A 22,000-nucleotide genomic window follows, 5' to 3' on the forward strand; every position below is an offset into this window, starting at 1 on the left:
CTCCCCTGCCAAAAGAAAAATCTAGGAAAACACTGGAGAAAACCAGCCAGAAAAAGATCACAAGCCATAGTGGTATAATATGTACAACACTGGAGCAGTAAGCAAGGCACAAGACAAGGCCACACAGCAGATAAAAAACTTGGGCCTGGAATCAACTTTTATTGCCATTTCACTTTGACGGATTTTCAACTAACAACTTAACAACTAACCTATCAACCAACAACAACAAAGCTAAATGTAAAACCAGAGCATTCACTGATCAAAAAAAAATGTTAAAACATTAAATATTATGGAAAATAGTGGGATAGTTATTTGCAGTAAACTTGCATAGACTTAGCTGTGTGGGGGACTTTGTGAAGAAGGGTATTCCATAACCCAAAACATTCTCACAAAATCCTAACCTACAATTCCCACTAAGAAGCAGGCAGAAAAACTGAGTTATAAGAAAATATTACATTTTAATATGGATGTGAAATAAAGGCAAAGAAGCATGAAGAGGGGATTGAATTTCCCAGGACAAAGTACAACATACTAAATGGAAGGACGGCCATGAGCTATTTCCAACATCATGATTTTCCACAGAAAAAAATCTAGAGGTTTCTATTGCTCTCTTGTGAAACTCGGCAATACGATGTACCCAAGTTAATACCTGTGCCAAGGTCCCGTTTTTGGCACTATGAAGGGCAAAGAAAAAATCACCATATTCTGGTAGCTTTACAAGCTTCCTGAAACAAGTCAGACCACTTCCTCTCTAAAGAAATTTGATTTGTATACTAAATTAGCTGATATTCATTACAACTTTATACATTTTGCACATAAATAATCTAATGTTTCTACAATTATGAATTATTTTAGTTCGTGGTCAAAACATCACACTATAGCCAAATATGACATCAATTAGCTCTCAAAACAAAGAGTATCTCTCTGTTCTTATCCAAGTGGTAAGAATACTTTGATAGTCTTTTTAAAGCTTCCACTTATGCTGGTCTATCACCCAAGTCTTTTAGACTAAAATGAGAACTCAAACCCACAGACAAATGTTTTGCAAGCAGATTTGCTGGAGAACACAGGCACCATTACATACATTTCACTCCATCTACTCAGAAGGCAAGGTGTATAGTAGTCACACCTTCCGGTGATCATGAAGAGGCTACGAGCTAAAAGTTTCCTTTGCTTTTCAGTTACTCTTGCTGTCCAGTGGTGGTTTTGTATTAGTTTAACAACAACCTAATCCAACACAAACAAGAAAGCAAATTCTTCCATATTCCATAGCCATTCACATCAGCCCTGAAATGCAGTTACATGTTTTGCCTTTCAAACCCTTATCTAACATACCAATTACTTTCCATGTGCACTGAGAATAAAACTGTAACTACTTTCAAGTTCTTCTGCAGCAAGTATGGAAAAAATTACTTTGAAAACAGTTACCTGTACAAAAATTATCAAGGAATGCAAACATACAATTCCTAACTGCAACACAAGTACAAAAGAAACCGTAAATCTCAAGAAATTAGCCACTTTTTCCACCTCTTGTGTGGACTACACTTTATTATTTAAATACTGAGTCACCTCAGCCCATTTTTAGAACAAGGGTTTTTGTTGCGTTCCACCGAAAACCAAAACCTAAAACCAAATGAAAATACTGGAAAAAAGTGGACCTTCACTGTACTATTACCTTTTTTTTTTGTGCTTCTATTCTTCTCACTTGTTCTTAGTAGGACTGTTTTAAATTAGAATACAGAACATAAAGGAATCTTGTGGGTAGTCAGATCCAGGGCTCTGTTACCAGAAAAAACATGCATCATAAAAAAGTCAAGATTTTCAAGTTCTGTCTTAGAAGAGGTAATTACTTCTCTTCCACACCCACACAACTGGCTGCCTGCCAGGACCCCACTCCTCAATGGCTACTTCTTCTACCTGCATACCTTTCCCAAGGCCAAACCGTCAAGTGCAATTCCTCCCTTAAACAGGTCCTTTCTATATCTGCAGAGAGAATCACTGAATTTATTTGGTGTCTTATAAAATAACCTGTGATTGAGCAACCCTTTTGTATCTGTTTCTTCCTCTTTAACTAAGAGCTGGTAAGAAACATTAACTTAGAAATTAATGTCATTGGTCCCTAAATAGACAAATTTATACTGTAATATATTTGTTTTATTTTGTAAAGTCTGTTATAAAAATCAAAGCTTTATAAATGCTATTATTAGAAAGGATAATGAAAACCTACTAATATAAATATTCAGCATCTGTTCACAGGCTACTGTGCTTGGTCACACAGAAATACTTTTACAATGCCAAATATAAAGCAAGATCCTTATGAAACACTACTAACAGCTTTGTTACTACAGGTTTGGGGACATAATCTGAAGAGGAACAACACTATTATCCCATTCGATACTAACAGGAGCTTATGTGTTAATACGTTAGAGAAAAAAGATCCAAAACAGCTTTGGATTCTGCAAGAGTCTATCAAAATCTCAGCTTTGTAGAAAACAACTAAAACAGTCCTGAATGTTGTTCACAACAGCCATGTCCCACCTCTTATAAATACAGAGTAAAAGTAGTATAAAATGACCATTTCCCTAACAAAAACACACTGTCAAGATAAACAACAAATCCCAACACTGAAATGCAATTCAAGCAACGTAGTTGTAGAGAGTGATAAGGTCACCTCTGAGTCTCCTTTTCAGGTAGGGCAGCAGGTCATATGGATTAACCTGGGGATGGCAGACTCCAGCCTTCATACATCCAGCTTGAGTAAGTAACATCAAGAAATCTCTCCCAAGCCCTCTATGCCCTCCCTTTCTTTTTTTTTTTTTTTTTTTTTCCTTCTTCTTCTTTCTTTCCCTCCTTTGAGAGTTTTACGAGTACCGGGATGAAGTGTTAGGTCACAGAAAGCTGAAATTTAAAAAAGAACACATCAATCTGTATTAGACAAAAACTAAGCTAATTATTCCACAAGGAAAAAAAATGAATGACTGAGCAAGTTCACGTGCAGTTCAAAAGCTAGGTAGGAACGAACATCATACAAACAAAACATAATGTTTAATAATTCATTTAGTATCTCCAATCATCATGCAGTGATGTTTATATGAGTATTCAGGGCCTGAAACATCTATTTCCTCCTTTCTGGGAAAAGAGGAAAATATTGAATGTAATGGAGCTGAGCCAGGAGGCACAAACTGATAGCAAGACAATAAAAACAATCCCACATCGCTTCGCTAAGCTGTGAGCTCAGGCTAGCTATGACAACCTTTTCTGTATAGGTAAATAACATTCGCCTCTGATTAAGCAAAGGAGTAAGACTGCTTTTTGATTGGGATCAAATACTGCTAGAACAGCTGCTCATTGCAGTCACCAAAGGTGTATGAAACACTGCAATCACAAACAGCAGGAGCAGATGAAGATGCTCATGCTCAAGTGCTTTCAGCACCTCTGTTGCTAACGTCCCCATGTGCCCAACCTTTAGTTTGTAACATTTTAAATTTACTTTTTTTTTTTTTTTGATTGGGTATTTGTACAACTGCAACTTTCACTGAACTCAACAACATGGATCAACCTGTTGGGTTACAAGCCTGTCTGTGCACATGGCAGTAAAGGCCAGCAAAATACCATATTTCATGGACTTCAATATTTCAGTTGCTCTGGCAGATAAAAAGTATTGAAAAATCTGCACAATATTACTAATAACAGTGAAATGCTTGGAAACATCCTCTGACTCATAATGCTGAAGTCAAGCAGAATTTTAAGATGAGGTCAGTGAGATTCAAAAAAATGCTTACAAGGTACTTGCTAAAGAGATGAAAATCCAGTCTGTTCCAGTACCATACTCCTACACTTTCAGAGGGTTCATGATTCATATTCAGAACTGCACTCCAAACATTTTTGGTCAAACACAGAAGTTAACATATTGCTGCACTTCATTATCTTTCCCTCCAAAGCGAGTTGTGGGCACATGTTGCACACCACCTGTAATTTCTGCAGTATTACATTCACAGATCGGAGGGCAGAAGGGCCACTTGGTATGATCCACTATGTAACGCTAAGGAATTTCACCTAGTCCCCACTTCTGCTCTACATACAAGCACCAACTGCAACCATGCAGACCAAGCTACTCACTCTGAAAACAACATGCAGTCATTCTGCACACCAGAAAGGGGAAATGAGACAGCCTGCATTTACTTTCAGCTAGCAAATATTTGCTTTCCATGTTCAGCAGGTAACAATTTTCCTACTCCAGGCTGAAAGCAAAGCAGACAAGGCAGACTTACGAGACCAAAGCAGTAGGGAAAAAAAGTAAAAAAATTTTAAAAATCAGCACTCCAAAAATCAAGTACAGGCTATTGCTGGTGCCTATAATAGCTCTCAGAAAGTCAAATAAACACAGACGACTAGCAAGGAAATCTGAAGTTTATGTAATACACAAAATCTTGAGACTATTAGCAAAAGTTATTAAGCGTTCCAAAGTCTGCAAATGGCCCCCAAGGAAATAATTCTAAAATAATATTAATAAAAATTAACCAGAAATCACAAATTGCATTTATTCTGGCATAAGACCTGTACATTTCTTGGAATTAAATGTCTGTCTTTCTATTAAAAAGATCCATGTCTGTTCATGCTGGGTTTAAAAGATGACTAGAAGACATTTGCCAGATTAACACCCTTGGTATCATGTTTAATTCTTTAAAGAATCACACAAAAAAAGTCAGCATCTGATTCTCATCAGTTGACAATAAGGTCAATTTTTTTCATTAAAAAAAAATTATCTTGAGTCCTTACTCCTAATATAAACCAAGAAAGAAACTAAGGAGATAAAGCCTGTTTGACAGCTGTTATTTTAACCTCCCCTGGGTTTTACAATTTGCAGAGCATGTCAGTTCCTCCACATTGGAACTTTTTTAAAACACCCAAGCAGAGGAATGTCACAGCACCATCATCTGCTGTAAGTACAATAGTCAGAGATATGATACAGCAGAGGACCTCCTCCTCCAAAGCCGTCACTTGTAATAAATTATGGTGTAGCCAGGAGCTGGTTGAGACCAGACAGAGAAATCAAAATTAAGAGAATATGTAGAATCAGACGTGACCTATATAGAAGTGACGGGTAAGGCTGAAGAGAGCAGCATGATTTCCTAGAGAAGATATGTATGGATGAGGGACAAGGACAGAGACAATGACTACTTGGTGAAAAGGACAAACAAGAACATAAAACCCTCAGTACCGTTATTAAAAAGCAGCAGTTTGAGGCAACATTCAAGCACGCAACACACTGGTTTCTTGTTAAAGGTGCTCAGAAATTAAAGACCAAATATGGCACTAAAACCTAGCCACAGCAAATTTAGCCCAAAGTCTGCATTGCAAGACCTGCTGGGCAAGTGTCACACAGCAATCAGATACTGTCTTTGACCAGAATACGCAGAACAGAAGGTTTTGCCCAAGTAAGAAAAATAAATGCTTATGTTTATAATTCTTCAAACAAATGTCCTTCTTCCCATAAGCTCATCTTTTCCACACTTATTGAGAAAGGCTATTCCATCATACAAACATCAAGTCCCTATATCTGGGCAATACAAACCCTCTCTCAAAGAAAGACCCAATGTGAACTGAATAAAGAAGTTAGCATTTAGAGATAGATAAAATGCTACCCCAACACTTCATAACCTTGCACTAAATTTACTTCCTCTATTAGTATCCACTTCCATTAAGTCCAAGCTGTCAACATGAACTAGTAAACAGTAAACTACCCTCCAGCTCATGGTCAGTACTGCAGGACAGCAGCTCTGAATCACTCCTGAGCATGCCAGCAAATAAGGGTGGACACCTTCTTCATTTACCAGCTTAGAAAAGCAGCCAAAGCCAGTAAGACACCAGTAATTATCTTTCATGTTTTCTATTGTGTTTACCTCTTTCAACTATTTGCATTTTCAGATTAATGTTTTTCCGGTTTCTACATTACTTGCTTTTCTCTGTTGCACAGTTTGCAGCGTTAGAAGGGGTCACAAAGCAGAACTTGTAGTATTTAGCTCCCCGGCAATGGAAAACATTAAAGTCACAACACCTTGACAAATTACAGCACAGAATTCCAGTCACAAGCCGGGGCCCTCATGCACTACTGTTGTCTACAGGTATTGAACAGACAAACAAGAAGTTACAATGGTGGTAAGCAGTGAAAGCCCAGCATCTGCAAGTACTGAGAGCAAAACAATGAGACATTTGTTCCAAGCTCATGCAGCAAGGCAAAAACAACAGCACCGCAACTACTGTTCTTCTGAACAGGAGCCAATAAGATGAATGTTTCTTCATTTTCCCCAATGAGTCCACAAAATGTTCATAAGAATCATCCTTTTATTTTAATTATCTGGGTGCTTCTCCCAAAAAGCAACAGCAGTGGAGCGTGGATGAGGGTGAAGAACAAGAGCACAGCCTGCTCACTGCTCTACATTCTTCCATACCAACCCATGCTGAAGAAGCTGCAGTTTAGGATCCTCAGTTGACAGAAAGCCAATGCAACAGACCTTCTAAGTCTGGATGCAACATGTCAAGAACACAAAGAACTGGCCAACACAACAGCAGTTGGTAGCCAAGAGATACTGCCACGGCTGTTAAGCTTCCCTCAAGTATGAACAACAAAGAAATACAGTGCTCACTACAGGCTCATCTCTGCACATCCCTCTGTGGTACTGAAGGTCAGCAAAACGCCTCACCCCACCTACACATTGAGCAAGTCTGTCCAGGAGCTACTGAGCAAGCAAATCCTTCTCAATTTCTTCTGATGGAGATTAAGAAGCTGGGAAGGACACATGGATTAGAGTCTCTCAGAAGCTAAAATGCAGTTGTATTTCAACTGGAACAACACATCGAAACACTGCCAACTGTCAGGGACTTACAGTTATTAGCAGGGACATAACTAACTCCTTCATGAGATGTAGATGTGGCACTTCAGGACATGGTTTAGTAATGGACTTTGCATGGTTTAGTGATGGACTGTTGTACTAGGTGATCTTAAAGGTCTTTTCTAAATGATTCTAAGATGCTTTGAGTAAACATACAGGTAAGAGAACTTCTGCAATGCACAGCTGGAAACACAGGTCAGAGGCAAGTTCAAGTGAACCTGACAGTGCATAAAATGTCTCCAGAATCATCACAAGGATGTGTCTGGACAGCCTCCAGAAAAAGAAAATCAGGAAATAACTAAGCAGTCTTAGCAAAACTCCCTGATGAACTAACTATTCATCTCCTTCACACTTTTGCCTGAGCGTGCTCCCTGCTCTAAGACAACATAGCAACACGCTGAGGACAACACATGTTCATCTCCGCTGAAAGTCAAGGTGATCATGACTGTGCAGAAGTTACCGGCCACTCCATGAGGTGATTATCTACACTAGAGCTGCTGGCAATTGAAGTCCTGTTGTCAAAAATTACAAGTATGGCAGAAGATTCAACTACTAGGCATATTCTAAAGGGATGGCTTGGAGTGCTTACAAACCATTATTAAAAAAAAAAAATCAATGTACAAGACACATGTTACCTAAACATGTACCATTTTTCTGTAGTTTCATATTCCTGATAGAGAAAAATGACAGCATTTAGTTGCAAACAAGTATATAGGAACAGTTAGAACCCTACTATGACCACCAATGAGAAAAATCCACCAGTACTGATTTTCAGTAATGTCATTTACAGAGTAAGACATTTGATTCAGCATCTGGTCAATATTTAGGGTGTCTTAACCACCCTACTGATCTTAATACAGATAAAAAATTTAAACAGGAGGTCAGTTCTCCATTTTAATGCTAAGTGTATTTGTGTGCCTAGAAAGGATAGTTTTTAATAGTATCAAAGGTACCATCACAACCTAAAGGCTAAATTGTCTTGAGCTACTAGAATGAGAGAAAAAATTCCAAGTTCTATAGCTTACATAAAAGATCTAAAAGTCTAATATTAAAATTCACTTTTTCTGATAAAGTTGGAAATTTCTAAGAACCCCCAATAATAGTATGAGATATGATGAAAACTGCAGGAAAAAAAATCAAACCAAACCAAACAACAACAACAACAAAAACCCACACACCAAAAAAACAACCAGGAGCCAGCCTTGTTTAACTAGAGGTCTCAGATTGTTTAAAAATCCTGAACAAGGGAGTACATATGCTCACACACTCGATTAGTTCACATGCTTTCTATCTGCTAGCAAGGGTTTGTTGCAAATCTACTGCCATGAACAAGAAGGAACAAACACATCTGTATGCATTTGCAAGCCAAAGCTGCTTTAAACAAAGCTAGTGAGCAGAAAAGATGACAAAACTTCTGGTGTTATTGAAATATCCGCAGCAATCCAAGGACAAAATTGAAGCTAAGTATCCTGGAGAACACATTAATTTAACAGAATAATGACCATTTACAAAGGACAAGCTCTGTAAGTTGTTCGAAATACAGAATATCATGCCATGAACACATAACTGAAAATGGTGGAAAATGCATTACAGTTTTACTACTGTGAGGTAAGCTTTGATTCATACCATATGGCCTTACAAGACAAGCATATGTGCACATCTGCACATGTGTGCATTAATGCTGAGGTCTTCAACCAACTGCAGCCTTCCAGGTTCTTAGCAGAAGTAATGAGAAGAGAGGATTCCAACAAACAAATACATCGTTTTTGAAGAGTCATTCAGAGAAACTAATCCTACTGACTCAGAATTTTTGTTTCAGAAACCCAGTAATTAAGACAAACTGAGACAAACTAAGTTGTGAAGGTAACTAGGTATTATAGCAATACTAATTATTATGCTCATATTTGTTTTCCTCTTTACAAGGCTTAAAAAACCCCTTAACAAAACCAGTCACGTTAATACGTGAATAATCCATGACAAGGAAAGGGATCAATGGACTTGAAATAAAGTTCTTTTCTTTTTCCTTATTCTTTTTAAGGCGGTATAAAACACAGTTTTTTATTTCGCCCTCAGGCGAGGTCCAGAGAATACAGAGCTACCTCATAAAAATCACAGGTCATTAGTTTAGGTTTAAAGTAACAAAAATGTTAAACTAAATAATATACTGTAAGCATGGAGAACATTGAAAAATGCAATTGGTTATCAGTAAAATTCCTGGAATCAACATTTATCAGTGTTGTCTCACTCCGTGAAATAAAATAATTGCTTCCTATGGTATTTTCTGCATTGTAACTACAGACAATTATTGACATTTAAAAGCACCTTGAATTTGAGGTGTTTTATCTTCCTGCTGCTTCAGAGCATGAAATGAAATTCTGATGTTATCTGCAATGTCAAGTTTTGTGAGTGTGTTTAAAATACAAATTTGTTTACAAGACTATGCTTTAAAATGTAGGTTATCTTCTGTCAAAATGAAATAAAGTTAAAAATTAAGCTCAAGTCAGAAGGAAAAGGAAGGTGAAGAAAAGTGCAAGAAGAAAAGGAAGAAGGTTCTTAGTACTCGTAGCTGGAATCCATTCAAACTTCATTTCCTATATAGGAACTTCCATGCATTCCTGTCACCTTTATGCTTTTTATTTTTGCCCCCTTTTTAAATACTCTTAGTTTTTCTTAACATACATATATTCAGAAACAAAGCTTGCCATTCGTTTTGGGGACAAGATGCTGTGTATATAGAAAAAAGCCCCTCAGGTTTGAACATCAGTGTAACAGGTGGGGGCTCTCTGCCTTCTCAGGAGGCTGAAAGCAAGCCCAGACTGCCGACACACCACTGTGCTGCCCACTGCCAGGCAACTTGCTGGCTTTGCCCTTTACACTCAGGCAAGTGTGACAAAGAAAAGCATGGAACTGCAAGAAGAGGCAGAATAAATCTGAACCTTATTTCACAAGGGTCCAAGCAGAAGCTTCATTACTATCACTTAATTCATTAAAAGTTCCCTAACCACTGAAGTAAAAATGACATGAATTAAGAACAAACTCTTGTGTGGACTTGATTTACTTCCCAGCCCCGACCTAGACAGGGTATCACCATGGTCACTGCGCTTTCTCTTTACTCCTGACCTTATTTTATGCACAACAGATATGCCCTCCTCATCCTGTGACTACAGAACAAGCAATAAGCTTTCTTTTTCCAAGGAAGATACACTCTTTTATTAATCTGAACTTTTATTATACACTCAAGAAGCTGTATAAGAATAACTTAAAAGATTAAACTCGGCAAGACAAAGTACTGTTCTTGCTGGCAAATATACCCATCACCTTCCAAGTCTTTGGGCTGTCAAAAGCTCTTCTGAATTTTAACATTTTGAGTAATGAAGGCTTCATTTTCCTATCTCCACAAAGACACCCCAGAAAGTAAGCAATGACTCGCAACTCAATAATGTCAGATATCATGTGTTTATAGCCAGCCCCTAGATGCACCAAGGCTCCGTCAGGATGGACTGTTTTCAGTATATGCCTACTAGCTGTTAAGCTGTACAGCAGCAGACAGAATGGCAGGAAGTTACAGTGAGGCCATGAGACTTTCTGCCCCATGTCAGCACCATGGTAAGGAAACAGTGCTGTTCATTTACTGTTCCTCCTACTCAATATATTCCTTCTTGGAAATACTAACATCACCACAGGCACAGGTTCACAGTATCTGAGAGAGCTCGGCCATAAGAATTTAAGCTTTAATGTTTTTCACCCATGCAATCAGGCTAGGGGTAAGGGAAGATGACATTTGATTACCCCAAGCAGCTAACTGATGCAAGACTGGATCCTCAAATGCATCAGATATTAAAAAGCATCTTTGTTTATGAGCAATCATCTACTGTGAGCAAAGATTCTCTACCGCTCTGAAGGAACCTACAGGTCTATCACTTATTAATGAGTTTCATCTTTTAGCTTAATATACATTTTTTAAAAAATTTGTTTTCACCACAGAAAAATGAAACACTTTAAAGCATGCATTAACTTGTATGTGGGAATAACCATTACCTTTCTAGGAGCTCACCACAAAAACTGCTCTACTCTGTTTGCCTAGCCCCTCACCCCTCAAAACTCAAGGCTATTTTTCTGCGCATAGAAAGTCTTGAGACATTACACTACTCTGACACCCTCTCTCTAATGACATCTGCTGAGAGGGCTCACTCAGCTCTTTATGCAGCAGTAGTAAACCATGCCTTAAAAAAACCCCAAACAAATGAAACAACTCCTCCAAGATTTGCTGAAAGATTATATACAGGTAGAATTACTAATTAAAACAATGTCTTCACCAAGATGCTGAACATAGCTGAAGAATGGCAAGTAGTTTTCGCTAAGGTAAAGCTTCATAGAACAGGTAAGTATTCCTATCCGACCTTAAGAAGGATGGCCTTATCAAATGTCTGGAAAAATTAACAGTTTTCAGTATGGCAGATTCTCTTCCTTCAACAACTGATTTTTAAATTACTTTTACTGATTTAATATTCTAAAGCTCACTGCAGTTACAGCTTACAGCAATAAGCAAATTTGAAATTCATCCCATTTGAAGTTCTAGCTCTTACTGCTTCAGGCTGTTTGAAGCAACTGTATATTTAATTTTCATGTAACATGCTAATAACAATATTTACATTGACTAAGTTTAATGCCATAGTTCCCTCTAAAAAGTTCTAACTAGCAGTATACTAAAGAATAAAATAAAAATTCCTTTGTTCTTATAAGATAGTTACCTTTTAAAGGAAATTAGTGTCTTCAAATTAAGATTTTTATGGTACGGAAAATGTAACAGTCCCCACACACAGGTTCACCACAAAACAACAAAAATACAGCTCTCATTTCAAACGTGTTTCTGGGTCCATCGTGCATCATACATCATGAAGACTGGCCCAAGCTTAAGTTATTTGCCAGGACTTCAAATGCTGAAATAAACTGTGAATATTTCAAGAATATTCTGGGTACTAGCAGTAAAGATAAAAGAGCAAATATATTGCCTTGGTTCACTGTGTCCGTCAATGTTACTACCCCAAGTAGCCTTTTTAACTACGGTAATATTTGTCCAGGTCAGCATACTACTCAGCAGGTTTCAAATCTTGCCGGGACCACACTGCAGAGAGAAGTAAAGCAAGCTCCCATCTTGAGCTGATGGCTCCCATTCTGCAAACACAATGCAAAGCCCAGACAAGTTTACCCTCCTCTGCCCTCTTCCACCTCACCCCCTGCAGACCATCAGTCCTGTCGCCAGAGCCCCTGGATACGTTTATTTCTCTAGTGATGCTCGCCCAACTCAAACAGAAACAAGAAACGGCCATGAACACTTGCTAGGACGTTTTCCTGCCTGTCATCAGCAAAAACAAACCAAGCTTTTCAAGATACGAGAGGGCCAACACAGGGGCAGAAAGGAAGGGTAGGATAAAGAGTTAAAAGTTCTTTCAGCAGACACTCTAATCTTGGAGACATTAACTCAAAAGTGCAGTAGCTAAGGGGAGTAAGGCAATTAGCTGGAGGAAGGTGGGAATCACTCTGGCTGGCAGATAGATCAGAGAGGAGTGACCGGACACTACCAGGCATCATGCGCTAATCATGTTAAATCCCACGCTGACAACTTGCTGGCAAAAGTTACTCTACCAGAAGACTATCCTAAGTGCCAGTACTGCCCACATGTTTCTTTAGCATTCAAATGAGCTAAAATATATCATTTCCTCTCAAGCCATTCAGAACATCCAGAGAAAAGATAACTCGGGCACTAACTCACCTGTTGCCCTACAACTGGGAGAAATACTTCTGAGCAGTTGAGTTGTCACAATACACGTCACAGTACACTTGAGCTGAAACTGTGGATGGAAGTCTGTTTAAAATTCCATGCAGGGTACAAACTGGAAATCCTAGGCAGGGAGAAACACCTGTTCTGACAGTTGCAGCTCAAAGTGCCTCAAATCATCTGCCAGCACCCAGGTCCAGGTTTGCCAACATTAACTGTATAATACAGGTTTTTCCCTACTGTAAGCAAATTGGTTTTTCAAAAAATTCTTTATGTTTTTACTCTAAGCAATGGGATGGTATCTTTCAAGAGAAGAGCAATTTCCCTTAAGTAGTGACTTTTAAAACAGTTACCTTTCTAAATGCTGCGCCTGACGTCTTATGCTTTAGTTCTACAAAAAAATGTAATTCTGCATCAACTGGCACTGCTGACATGAAGTCCTTGCTCTCCCTTACGAGCTCCTCCCAGCCCTTTTCACTGCACCAGCAATGGCATTTGTGTAATTTCTGATGAATCTAGTCAGGGAAATGATCCAGGTGAAGACTGAGCTGATGCATACAGGAGTTTTCAGTTAGATAACTTCCTGGATCTGGTTTACCACATTGCTACACAAATGCCAGTATGAGAAAGCAGACAAAGATGAGAGTAAAGATGCAATTTAATCCAGAATAAATCAACCCCTGGGAATACAAAGCTAATTAAAAACATGGCAAAAACACATAGGCAAGTCCAAACAACTCTGCAAACCTCCTTACTTGTTCCTAAACTTTTTGTTTATTTACTCTTGGGAGTGAAATACTTAGGTTCATAAGCATAATGCTACAAAGACAAATGGTTTAGAAATGTAAATAGACAATAATTCTTGTTTGAGTCTTGAAAAGCACATAACCCGGCCAGGTAATCCAAGAGTGTGTTCCTTCACATAGTTATTACACTGTATATCTCCAGTAGCTCAAGGCCAAGCCAGAGGGCAACATCGAGGGAGGCAACAGTGAGGGAGGATTCATCTGACTAAATGGGAATTCAAATAGTGTTGTGTAGGCTGTCATGCTCCTTGGTGGAGATTCACACAGTGGATACTCATCAGACTAAATGTGCTTACTCCAGGTGACAGGAATGATACTAGGCTCCATTATCTCAGAAGATTAGATCTTGTCTGTAAAAGGCCCCTGGGCAACTCACTACAATGCAGACACTTGAAGTCTGTAGACACCCAAGCAAGACGAGATGCCTCCTACCCTGGATGCAAACTGCATCTGCCTCACATGAGTACTTGATATGTACAGACTGAGACATGAGATATTTGGATCTTAACTTCCACAACTTTTCACAGTATGGTAAAGAGCAAGAGAGCCAGACAAAACTGCCGATACATTAATTTCCTTGCAGCAGCAGTACAAATGCAGCTTTTACCTTAATTTGGTGCTGTTTTCTTAGCGAGTCTCACAAAATCCCCTGAGAAATACTTGCTGCGTTAGTATATACCTTTGCTTATAAAGGATGAAAGACACCGTGTTTCAGTAATGACAATCACAAAGCTGAGATGAAACAAGAGGAAGAACCCAATACCACTATCTTTTCTGTTAATCAATGCAGGAACAAGAAAGGGCTCTGTTTTCTTTAACAAAGCAGGAGTACTTTATCTATTTCCACCTCCTATTTATCTCAGCATTTATGGACTGTCAAGGTGAGCTTCCCTTTACTGTTAAACGCTGTTATTGTACTATACCGTCCACATAGTACAGCAGCTCTCAGCACTCCCGCAGCTACAACGAACTGGAAGCATTATGCACCCCTGGATTCAGCTTCTTTGTTGTCCCCAAGCTGAAAGGATGCTGCTACTTCCTTCCCCTTGGCATCCGCTCTGTGCTCCATTTCCTCCCTGCTAACTTCAGCTGCCACCGTGTCTCCTCAAAGCCCTCAGGGCAGAGAGCCTGAGCGTGACCCCTACAAGTGACTCCAACTCCAGCAAGGTCTGAGTGGTGCCCTGCCTCCCCATCTGAAAGGCACCCACGACAGCAGCAGTGTTAGGTGCTCCTGCCTCCCCATCTGAAAGGCACCCACGACAGCAGCAGTGTTAGGTGCTCTGCCTCCCCATCTGAAAGGCACCCACGACAGCAGCAGTGTTAGGTGCTCTGCCTCCCCATCTGAAAGGCACCCACAACAGCAGCAGTGTTAGGTGCTCCTGCCTCCCCATCTGAAAGGCACCCACGACAGCAGCAGTGTTAGGTGCTCCTGCCTCCCCATCTGAAAGGCACCCACAAGAGCAGCAGTTTGCCATGGTGCAGTTCCCACTCACAGCGACAGGGAGGCTTCACCTGCCAATGCATGAGGTGTATAGAAATGAACAAGACCGGCATTCACTCCCTAGGATGCCTCCACTGAATGGCAGACAGTGACAGCTCACAGAACTGCAAAAACTATGAGTAGGAACAATTAAAAGGTAGTCTCGGTATTGGATTTCCAGGGACTTTTGAGCCCTGCCTGCATACACTGCTTCTACTCAAACTTTTATAACCACTGCAGCTTGGTTTAAATACACACAATGCCCCATGTAGCTAGTGATGTAATAGGGAGTCAAATTTAGAGACTATACTGTACATAAATGAATTTTTCCTTCAGTTTTTCCCCAAGTTCTGTTACTCTTCAAGCTAGCAAGAGGGGCAGGGGTGTATCTGAATCAGAACATCAGCATTTTACAGAAATGAAAATGTTGCTCTATGTTGAAACATACTTAAAAATACACCTTTCAAGGACTCAGACATGCCATTTTGTCAACTGCGATTCTGTCTTACTATTTTAAAGTGGAAGATTGAATGCACTTAGAAAAAGTAACAAGAAATTATAGTACGTTCACATTCTTATGGCTCTGTATTAAAAAAATACATACATATTTTCCAGTTTCTAATAATACTAAAAATGGTATTTGTTAAAAGCATGTGTATAATGCTTATTACCCATGCAAAGCAAGCCAGATATTACATTAACTGAAAGCTTAATGTAAACCAGCCTTCAGGATAACATTTATGGAATTTCTGAAAGAAAAAGAAAAACATTCAGTTCTCTTTGGCACTTCCTAAAACAAAATGTTTTAGTGTACATTATTAACATGTATTATATTAGTATTATTACACTGTTACACTGTTTTTTTCTAGTAAATACAACCATTTACACAGACTTCTTGCCTTCATTACTTTTGCTCCCTGGCATGTATATGGTAAAACTATTGGGACCTGTGGGAGAAGCAGAATACCAACAGCACAGTTCTCTCAGAAGCTGCCTTTCTTTATATCTAAAGGCAGAACAGATATATCTACTGGAGCAAAGGAAAACTGATTTTACAAGAAATGCGGCTTGCATAAGGTAATGAATGCATAAGCCAACAGAAATACTGAAAGTGCATTGTTCTGATTTCAAGTTGTATGTATTTCTGAGAGATTACTTAGTTTGCTTTTGGCTGACTGGAAGAACACTCCCAGAATTATAAGCTTGAGATTCACAACAAATGTACTGCTCCAATATACTGGAATTTGGGATGTGGCATAGAAGCATCATTCCCAACCACACTGCTTGTCAGTGGTGAGACTTCAAGCAGGCCTGTTAAGAAATGCCATTTAAGCTGAACCTCCAACCTGCCAGGTACAGCACATTCCTATAATGACATGACCAAATTGCATTTCCTTGGCATTCATTTTCTTCTTGGTTTTCTTCCTGCACCGAGCCCGGCTTTGCCCACAGAACACATGAGTAAAAAACTGATCTCAAGTTTGTAATAATAGGAAGCAGCGTGACATTTCTGTTCCTCCATTTACCAAAACCACTGGAAATTTCTTGTATTTTCAAAAAAATCTAAATGCACAATTCATCTTCCTCCCCAGCACACAAATACATACAACCAAGCTTCTGTTAACCTCTACAATTAAAAATTGTAAAATTGCATTTCACTGCTACCAGAAACTGCTATTTGAAACCATTCACTTAGGCAAAAGTTGACACAGCCATCCATAAAAGCTTCATGAAGCCAGTTTTAGTCTCAAGCAGGAAAAGACATCAGTGTGGCTTTTAAAATATGACAAAAATAAGGAGGGAGGAAGGGAGAAGCACATGGCAATTAACACTACCTCAAGACACAAGTGGGCAAAAAAGACAGAAGTGGGACTGCAGGGAAAGCCAGCATATGCATTTGTCACTTCACAAGTGCATACACGCATTATTAAAGGTAAGTTGAATCATTTAATGCCAGGTATTACAAGCCAAAAGGGTGAATACAAACGCTCAGGAGAAAAAGACTGCAGCCTTAAACCCTCAGATCACCTAGGCAACTTGCTCATCTGACTAAGGGAAATCAGTTACTAGGCATTTGCAGGCATTAGTAGTTCAAGACAAATATGAAAAAATCCCAACCAAAACCTACTGCTTACCTGGATCTGATAATTGATAAAATCAACAAACACCTCATCTTCATTAACATTTTGCAACACTATCTAGTACTGAGTAAACAATTGGGTCCTCCACTAAAAAAAAAGCAACATCTTTTGTACTGCTTTAGAGCAATTTAGCTTCTACTCTTGAGTCGTCCATTTGTGGTCTCAGTGAAATAAACCTCTGGATTTGATGGTCATTAGTAATTTGCAGCTGAATGAGAAGAGACAGTACAGCAGCGCCAGAGTAAAGAGAGAAAGACTACAAAGACTATTTCTGCATCATCTGAACTTTAGCATCACTGTTAAAACTGCAAGCTGAGGATAAACAGTTTAAAAACAAACAAACAAAAAACCGAAAAAACCAACCCAGAACTGGAGGGTCTTCTCAGAGCTGTTACTGTGCTGTCCAGAAAAGCAGACTTTGTAGAATGTCCAGCTGAAATGGTTATGAAGTTAGCTTCCACAAAGTAATGGAATGGCTGCTTGCAGGAAGGCAATTCCAAACAGCAGCAGTCAAGCATCAACCCTCCCATCCTCCACACACATAGAGGAAAAAAACACTGCACATTGACTAAGCAGCAACATCTGAATTTTTATTCACCATCATACTGGAAAATAATTATCTACCTAATCTCATTCTGGGATTGTGAAGGTGGGATATCCTGACCATATTCATCTACTAGTAGGCTAGCATTTTAAACGGGTGCTATTTATTACTTGAATGTTAGTATTCATAGCTTTCTAATTTTGAACAACTAATAAAATAAGAAGACCAAATGAAATACAAATTAAAACCAATACACACTGCAGCAAATATAATGTCAGATTTCAGCACTAAAACAGAATCTTCTAAGATGTCTCTAAAAAGACCTACCTAGCAGCTACATATGAATGATCCTCATCTTCCACTGAGAAACATATTTACAGGCAATAAAAAAATTTAATCCCTTCCCAAATTACACTGATTATGCTTACATTCTCCCCAGGTTAATATTACATCTTCATACAACTCTTAAACTCCTGTATGCCAGGGGTCTGTTGTCAGGTTTTACACAAGGCCTATTCATGTGAAAAACATGCACCGTGTATTTTGTGTACTCACCAAACAAACCACCAGTGCCAACAGGAATTCAGCTTAAGGGTTATTTTGGGGGCTTGTTTGTTTGTATTAAAATTTGCATTCATTTCAGCACTAAAAGAAATTGAAACTCTGGACTACCTGGTAGAACAATTAAAAAATCCAAACAAAATTAAAGCCAAACAAAAACCCCACAAAACCATAATTTAGTCCTCATCTGAAATACCTGTCAGGTTTCTGTACTTGAGAGAAGTTACAGAGGTAAAGGTTCTAAAGCGTACCTTCATGGACATCTAACAGCCTCACTGCTGGGATTCCAAGCACCAACATTGACAAAAGTGAACAACTCATCTGTGAGAATTTTACTCTATTAAAAAGCAGGCAAGTTACTGAAACTTAGAGGGTACCTCTGTGACCTTCAGAGGCCACAAGAGATCTGCATTAAAAAGTCATTCAATTTTCTAAATACTGTGCTAACTGCAGAGCTTAATAACCAGTACTTCCATATTCACAAATTACATCATCAGTCTGGCTGAGGAGAATTTGAAGCTGGGACTGTCTGAACATATGTCTGAGAGCAATGGAAAAGAGAAATGCTTGATGCAAAGTATCCCTCTTCATCCCTTCCTTAATCAGAACACCGACTACAAAGACAAGCTTCAAAAAGCTCCAAATCCAAGACCTATTTATTTGGTTTGTTAACACAGACATGGAACACCTTAACCAAGTCTCATTTAATCTGTCCCACCTGAGGAGGGTTCTCCACCGTAGTCTTGTGTAACCTGTCCAACAATACTGCAACTGAAGCAATTAATGGCACACTCTGGCTTTCTAACCTCTATCTTTATTTCAATCACTTGGTTTTTAACTAGTCCATTCACAGTCACAAAGGGAAAGACAGTCATCTGCAAACATCCCTGAACTTTGGCAATGGCCCTTTACTTACACCTCTAACTGTGACCATAGTACTAAAAGGACAATAGGGAAAACCAGCTAGTTAGGTTTTACAACCATTTGGCACTTACTGTACTGTGTATATACAAACTGGGAATGTACCTGGTACTAAAACTCTTTTCCCCCGAAAATCATCACACCTGATATTCAGGAAGTTATTCAAGGCTACAAGCTGGCATCACATATACTTTCAAAAAAGGATTCACAGTAAGGAAGTGGCAATTAAGAAGCAGAATACACTTTGACATGAGATCAGCTCCTTGTACCAATATACATGTCTGAAGAGTAAAGACTGAGCTTTTAATCAAGCTTTGGAAAGTGATACTACGAAAACTGAGATGTTATTACATGGAAAACAAAAATTAGACATTTCTATTTCAATAAAGATATTCTCAACTCACTGACATAGCTGTTATTACTCAAAAATCAGCCATCGGTCTTGATGTGGAGGTAGCAGCTACAGACAAGCCTTTCCATGCTATCTGAATTGAGCTTGACAATAGAAGACAAGATCAACAGGGCAGCTGAAAGGCACTAATTCTGCCAATACCTCACCACTTTGATCACAGAAGGAGATTTTCCATATGATACAAAAATTATAGTAGATTTTGATATTACCTTGGTATCTGAAGTGCTAGCTTCACAGGTCACACCAAGCTCAGGTCTTCTGGCACACTTATCAATAAACTCAGTATATCGTGAGTTTAGTGGCTTTTGAGTTTGAGTTAGTGGTTCTTATTCCAGAACAGCTATTTCTTTGCCCTTTAAAAAAGGCAGAAACTGGAACTGCATTAGATGTCAAGATTGCCTGGCATGGTAGGTTTTCCTACAAGACACCTTTGCCTTTTGACTACTCTGTGTGTGAACACATGCCCATCTAGATTCTGCTCAGTGTACCTAAATACAACCATGAAAGAAGGAGACCAAAAATTACTTTTAATTTTACTTTTAATGTTTCATTTCTTAAAAAGAGCATCACTTACTGATTGTTACAGCCTGTGTGAGATAAGGAAAGCTCTAAGGAAACAGGACATAATGCATACCCTGGTGCCCATCCACCCAAGCGCCGCGGGAAGGATGCTGCCAGCCCACTGCCATGAAGGCTCAGCCGGTGTATGAGCGCTCATCTCAGATGACACATTTAGCCATTTGACAATACATGCCACAAGGCCAATGCTGACCACAGGGGAGGGGCTCCCCCCGGGCCACCAAACGCAAGGCCGAGGGCGAGGAGGGCACGGCGGCGTCTCCCCCCATCGCCGAGATTCCACACGGGGGAGGGCTGGAGGGCAGGTGCACCTCGCCGGCCGAGGGGCTGCCATACCACGGCACAGGTGAAGATCAGGGCTGCGCAGCCCAGGGCAGGACCCGCAACCCGGCACAGGAGCATCAGAAGCTGCTCCAGCTGTCCCCGGGGCGCTCGGGCACTGGCTCGCTGCGGCTTCTGCTCCTGCTTAGGCGAGGGCGGAGGACGACCCTGCCCGGCCGGGGTGCGTCTCTGCCCTGCTGCCCAGGGACAGCGGTGACAGACCCCGCCCGGCCGGCGGGAGCCACCGCGCCGAACAAAAGGCCCGGCGGAGGCCCGGAAACGTCCCGGGGCCGCGGCCGAGCCGCGCCGTCAGCCCAGGGGGCGAACCCCAGCCCGGCGGCCCCGCACGGCCTGAGGCCGCCGGTGCCCCCCACCCACCTCTCACCGCCGCGTCGGGCCCTGCAGCGGGCACGGTGACGAGTGGGGAAACCGGGGGGAAAGGACGCAATGCAACAGCTCCGGTGGCGCCGAGGGACGGAGGGAAGAACGGAGGGGGCAGCACAATGAGGCCAGCGCAGCCCCTGCCCCTGCCAGTAACAAAAGCTCCCCAGCCGCGGGGCTGCCCCCGCTTCTCCGGGCTGCGGCGTCCGCGGCGGCCGGTGAAAGCCGGGAGAAGTCTCACATCACCGACCCGCTTCCCCGCCGTACCCTCGCTCCGGCCCCCCGCACAATGCAGCCCCCGCCGCCCCGGGGACAGCCGCACAAAGCGGGCCAGTCCCGCCACCCATCCCGCACCGACCTTGAGCCGCCTCGGGAGCCCCTAAGGTTTTGGTCACCGCCTTCCATACGTTGCAGCCCAGCAGGCAGAGGAGAAGCGCCGCCGACCTGCTCATTTCCACCCGCCGCCGCCAGCCGCCGCCAGGGAGAGAATCGCCGCCGGAGCCGCTGCCCGGAGGAGGAGGAGAAAGAGCCGCATCAGGGGCTGGCCCGCTCCGCGCCTCCCTCCATGTTGCCGTGCGCTGCCCCTCCTGCTTTCTCCGCCTGCTGCATTGTCGTCCCGCCGCTGCGCCCCGGCTCCGCGTCCCGCGCTGTCCCTCCCGGGCGGGCGGCGGAGGCGAGGGGGAAGGAAGGGGAGGCGGAAGAGCTCCGCGGCCCCGCTGCCTCTCGGCCCGGGTTTATTCTTTAATTCCGCTCCCGTTTTTCCCCCCGCTCTCGCCGCGGGAGCGGCCCGGGCTCCCCGCCCGCCCCTTAACCCTTTGGCGGCACCCCCTGCCCTGCCCGCGCCCGGCGGCGCAGCGCCCCCTGCCGCCCGCGCCCCGCCCTGCCCCGCCGCGGGGCTCCCCGGCAGCGCCGGTGCTGCGCCCGGGGCGGCCGCGTGTCCCAGAGGGCGGCCCGGCCCCGCGCCCGCCGCCGCGCTCACCTGCCGCGCTCACCTGCCGCGGGGGCCGGCTCCCGCCCGGCCGCGCCCGCCGCCCGCTCTCCCTCCCTGAACGGCTGCAAAATGGCCTCCCCAGCCGTGCCGGCCCCGCTCGCCTCCCACCGCAGCCAGCGGGAGGGAAGAGGGGGAAGGCGGGCGCGGTGACCTGCTCTCCGCACGGCTGGGACGTGTCGGGTCTCAGGGTC

General features: G+C 41.8%; 1 protein-coding gene across 2 annotated transcripts in view; it reads right to left on the reverse strand.

Annotated features, from left to right (window-relative positions):
• Window positions 1–21,530, reverse strand: part of FAM171A1 (family with sequence similarity 171 member A1) — an 86,224-nt gene extending 64,694 nt beyond the window's left edge. The window contains exon 1 of one of the 2 annotated variants that reach the window (XM_040079788.2): window positions 21,177–21,530. In XM_040079788.2, coding sequence (XP_039935722.1) covers window positions 21,177–21,270 — 94 coding nt within the window. In that variant the 5' untranslated portion in view covers window positions 21,271–21,530. The remainder of the gene's footprint in view (window positions 1–21,176) is intronic. The other variant, XM_040079798.2, reaches the window with a different exon arrangement.
• Between the last annotated feature and the right edge of the window lie 470 nt (window positions 21,531–22,000).

This window comes from Hirundo rustica, chromosome 1 (assembly GCF_015227805.2).
Source record: "Hirundo rustica isolate bHirRus1 chromosome 1, bHirRus1.pri.v3, whole genome shotgun sequence".
In the NCBI taxonomy this organism is placed as follows: domain Eukaryota; kingdom Metazoa; phylum Chordata; class Aves; order Passeriformes; family Hirundinidae; genus Hirundo; species Hirundo rustica.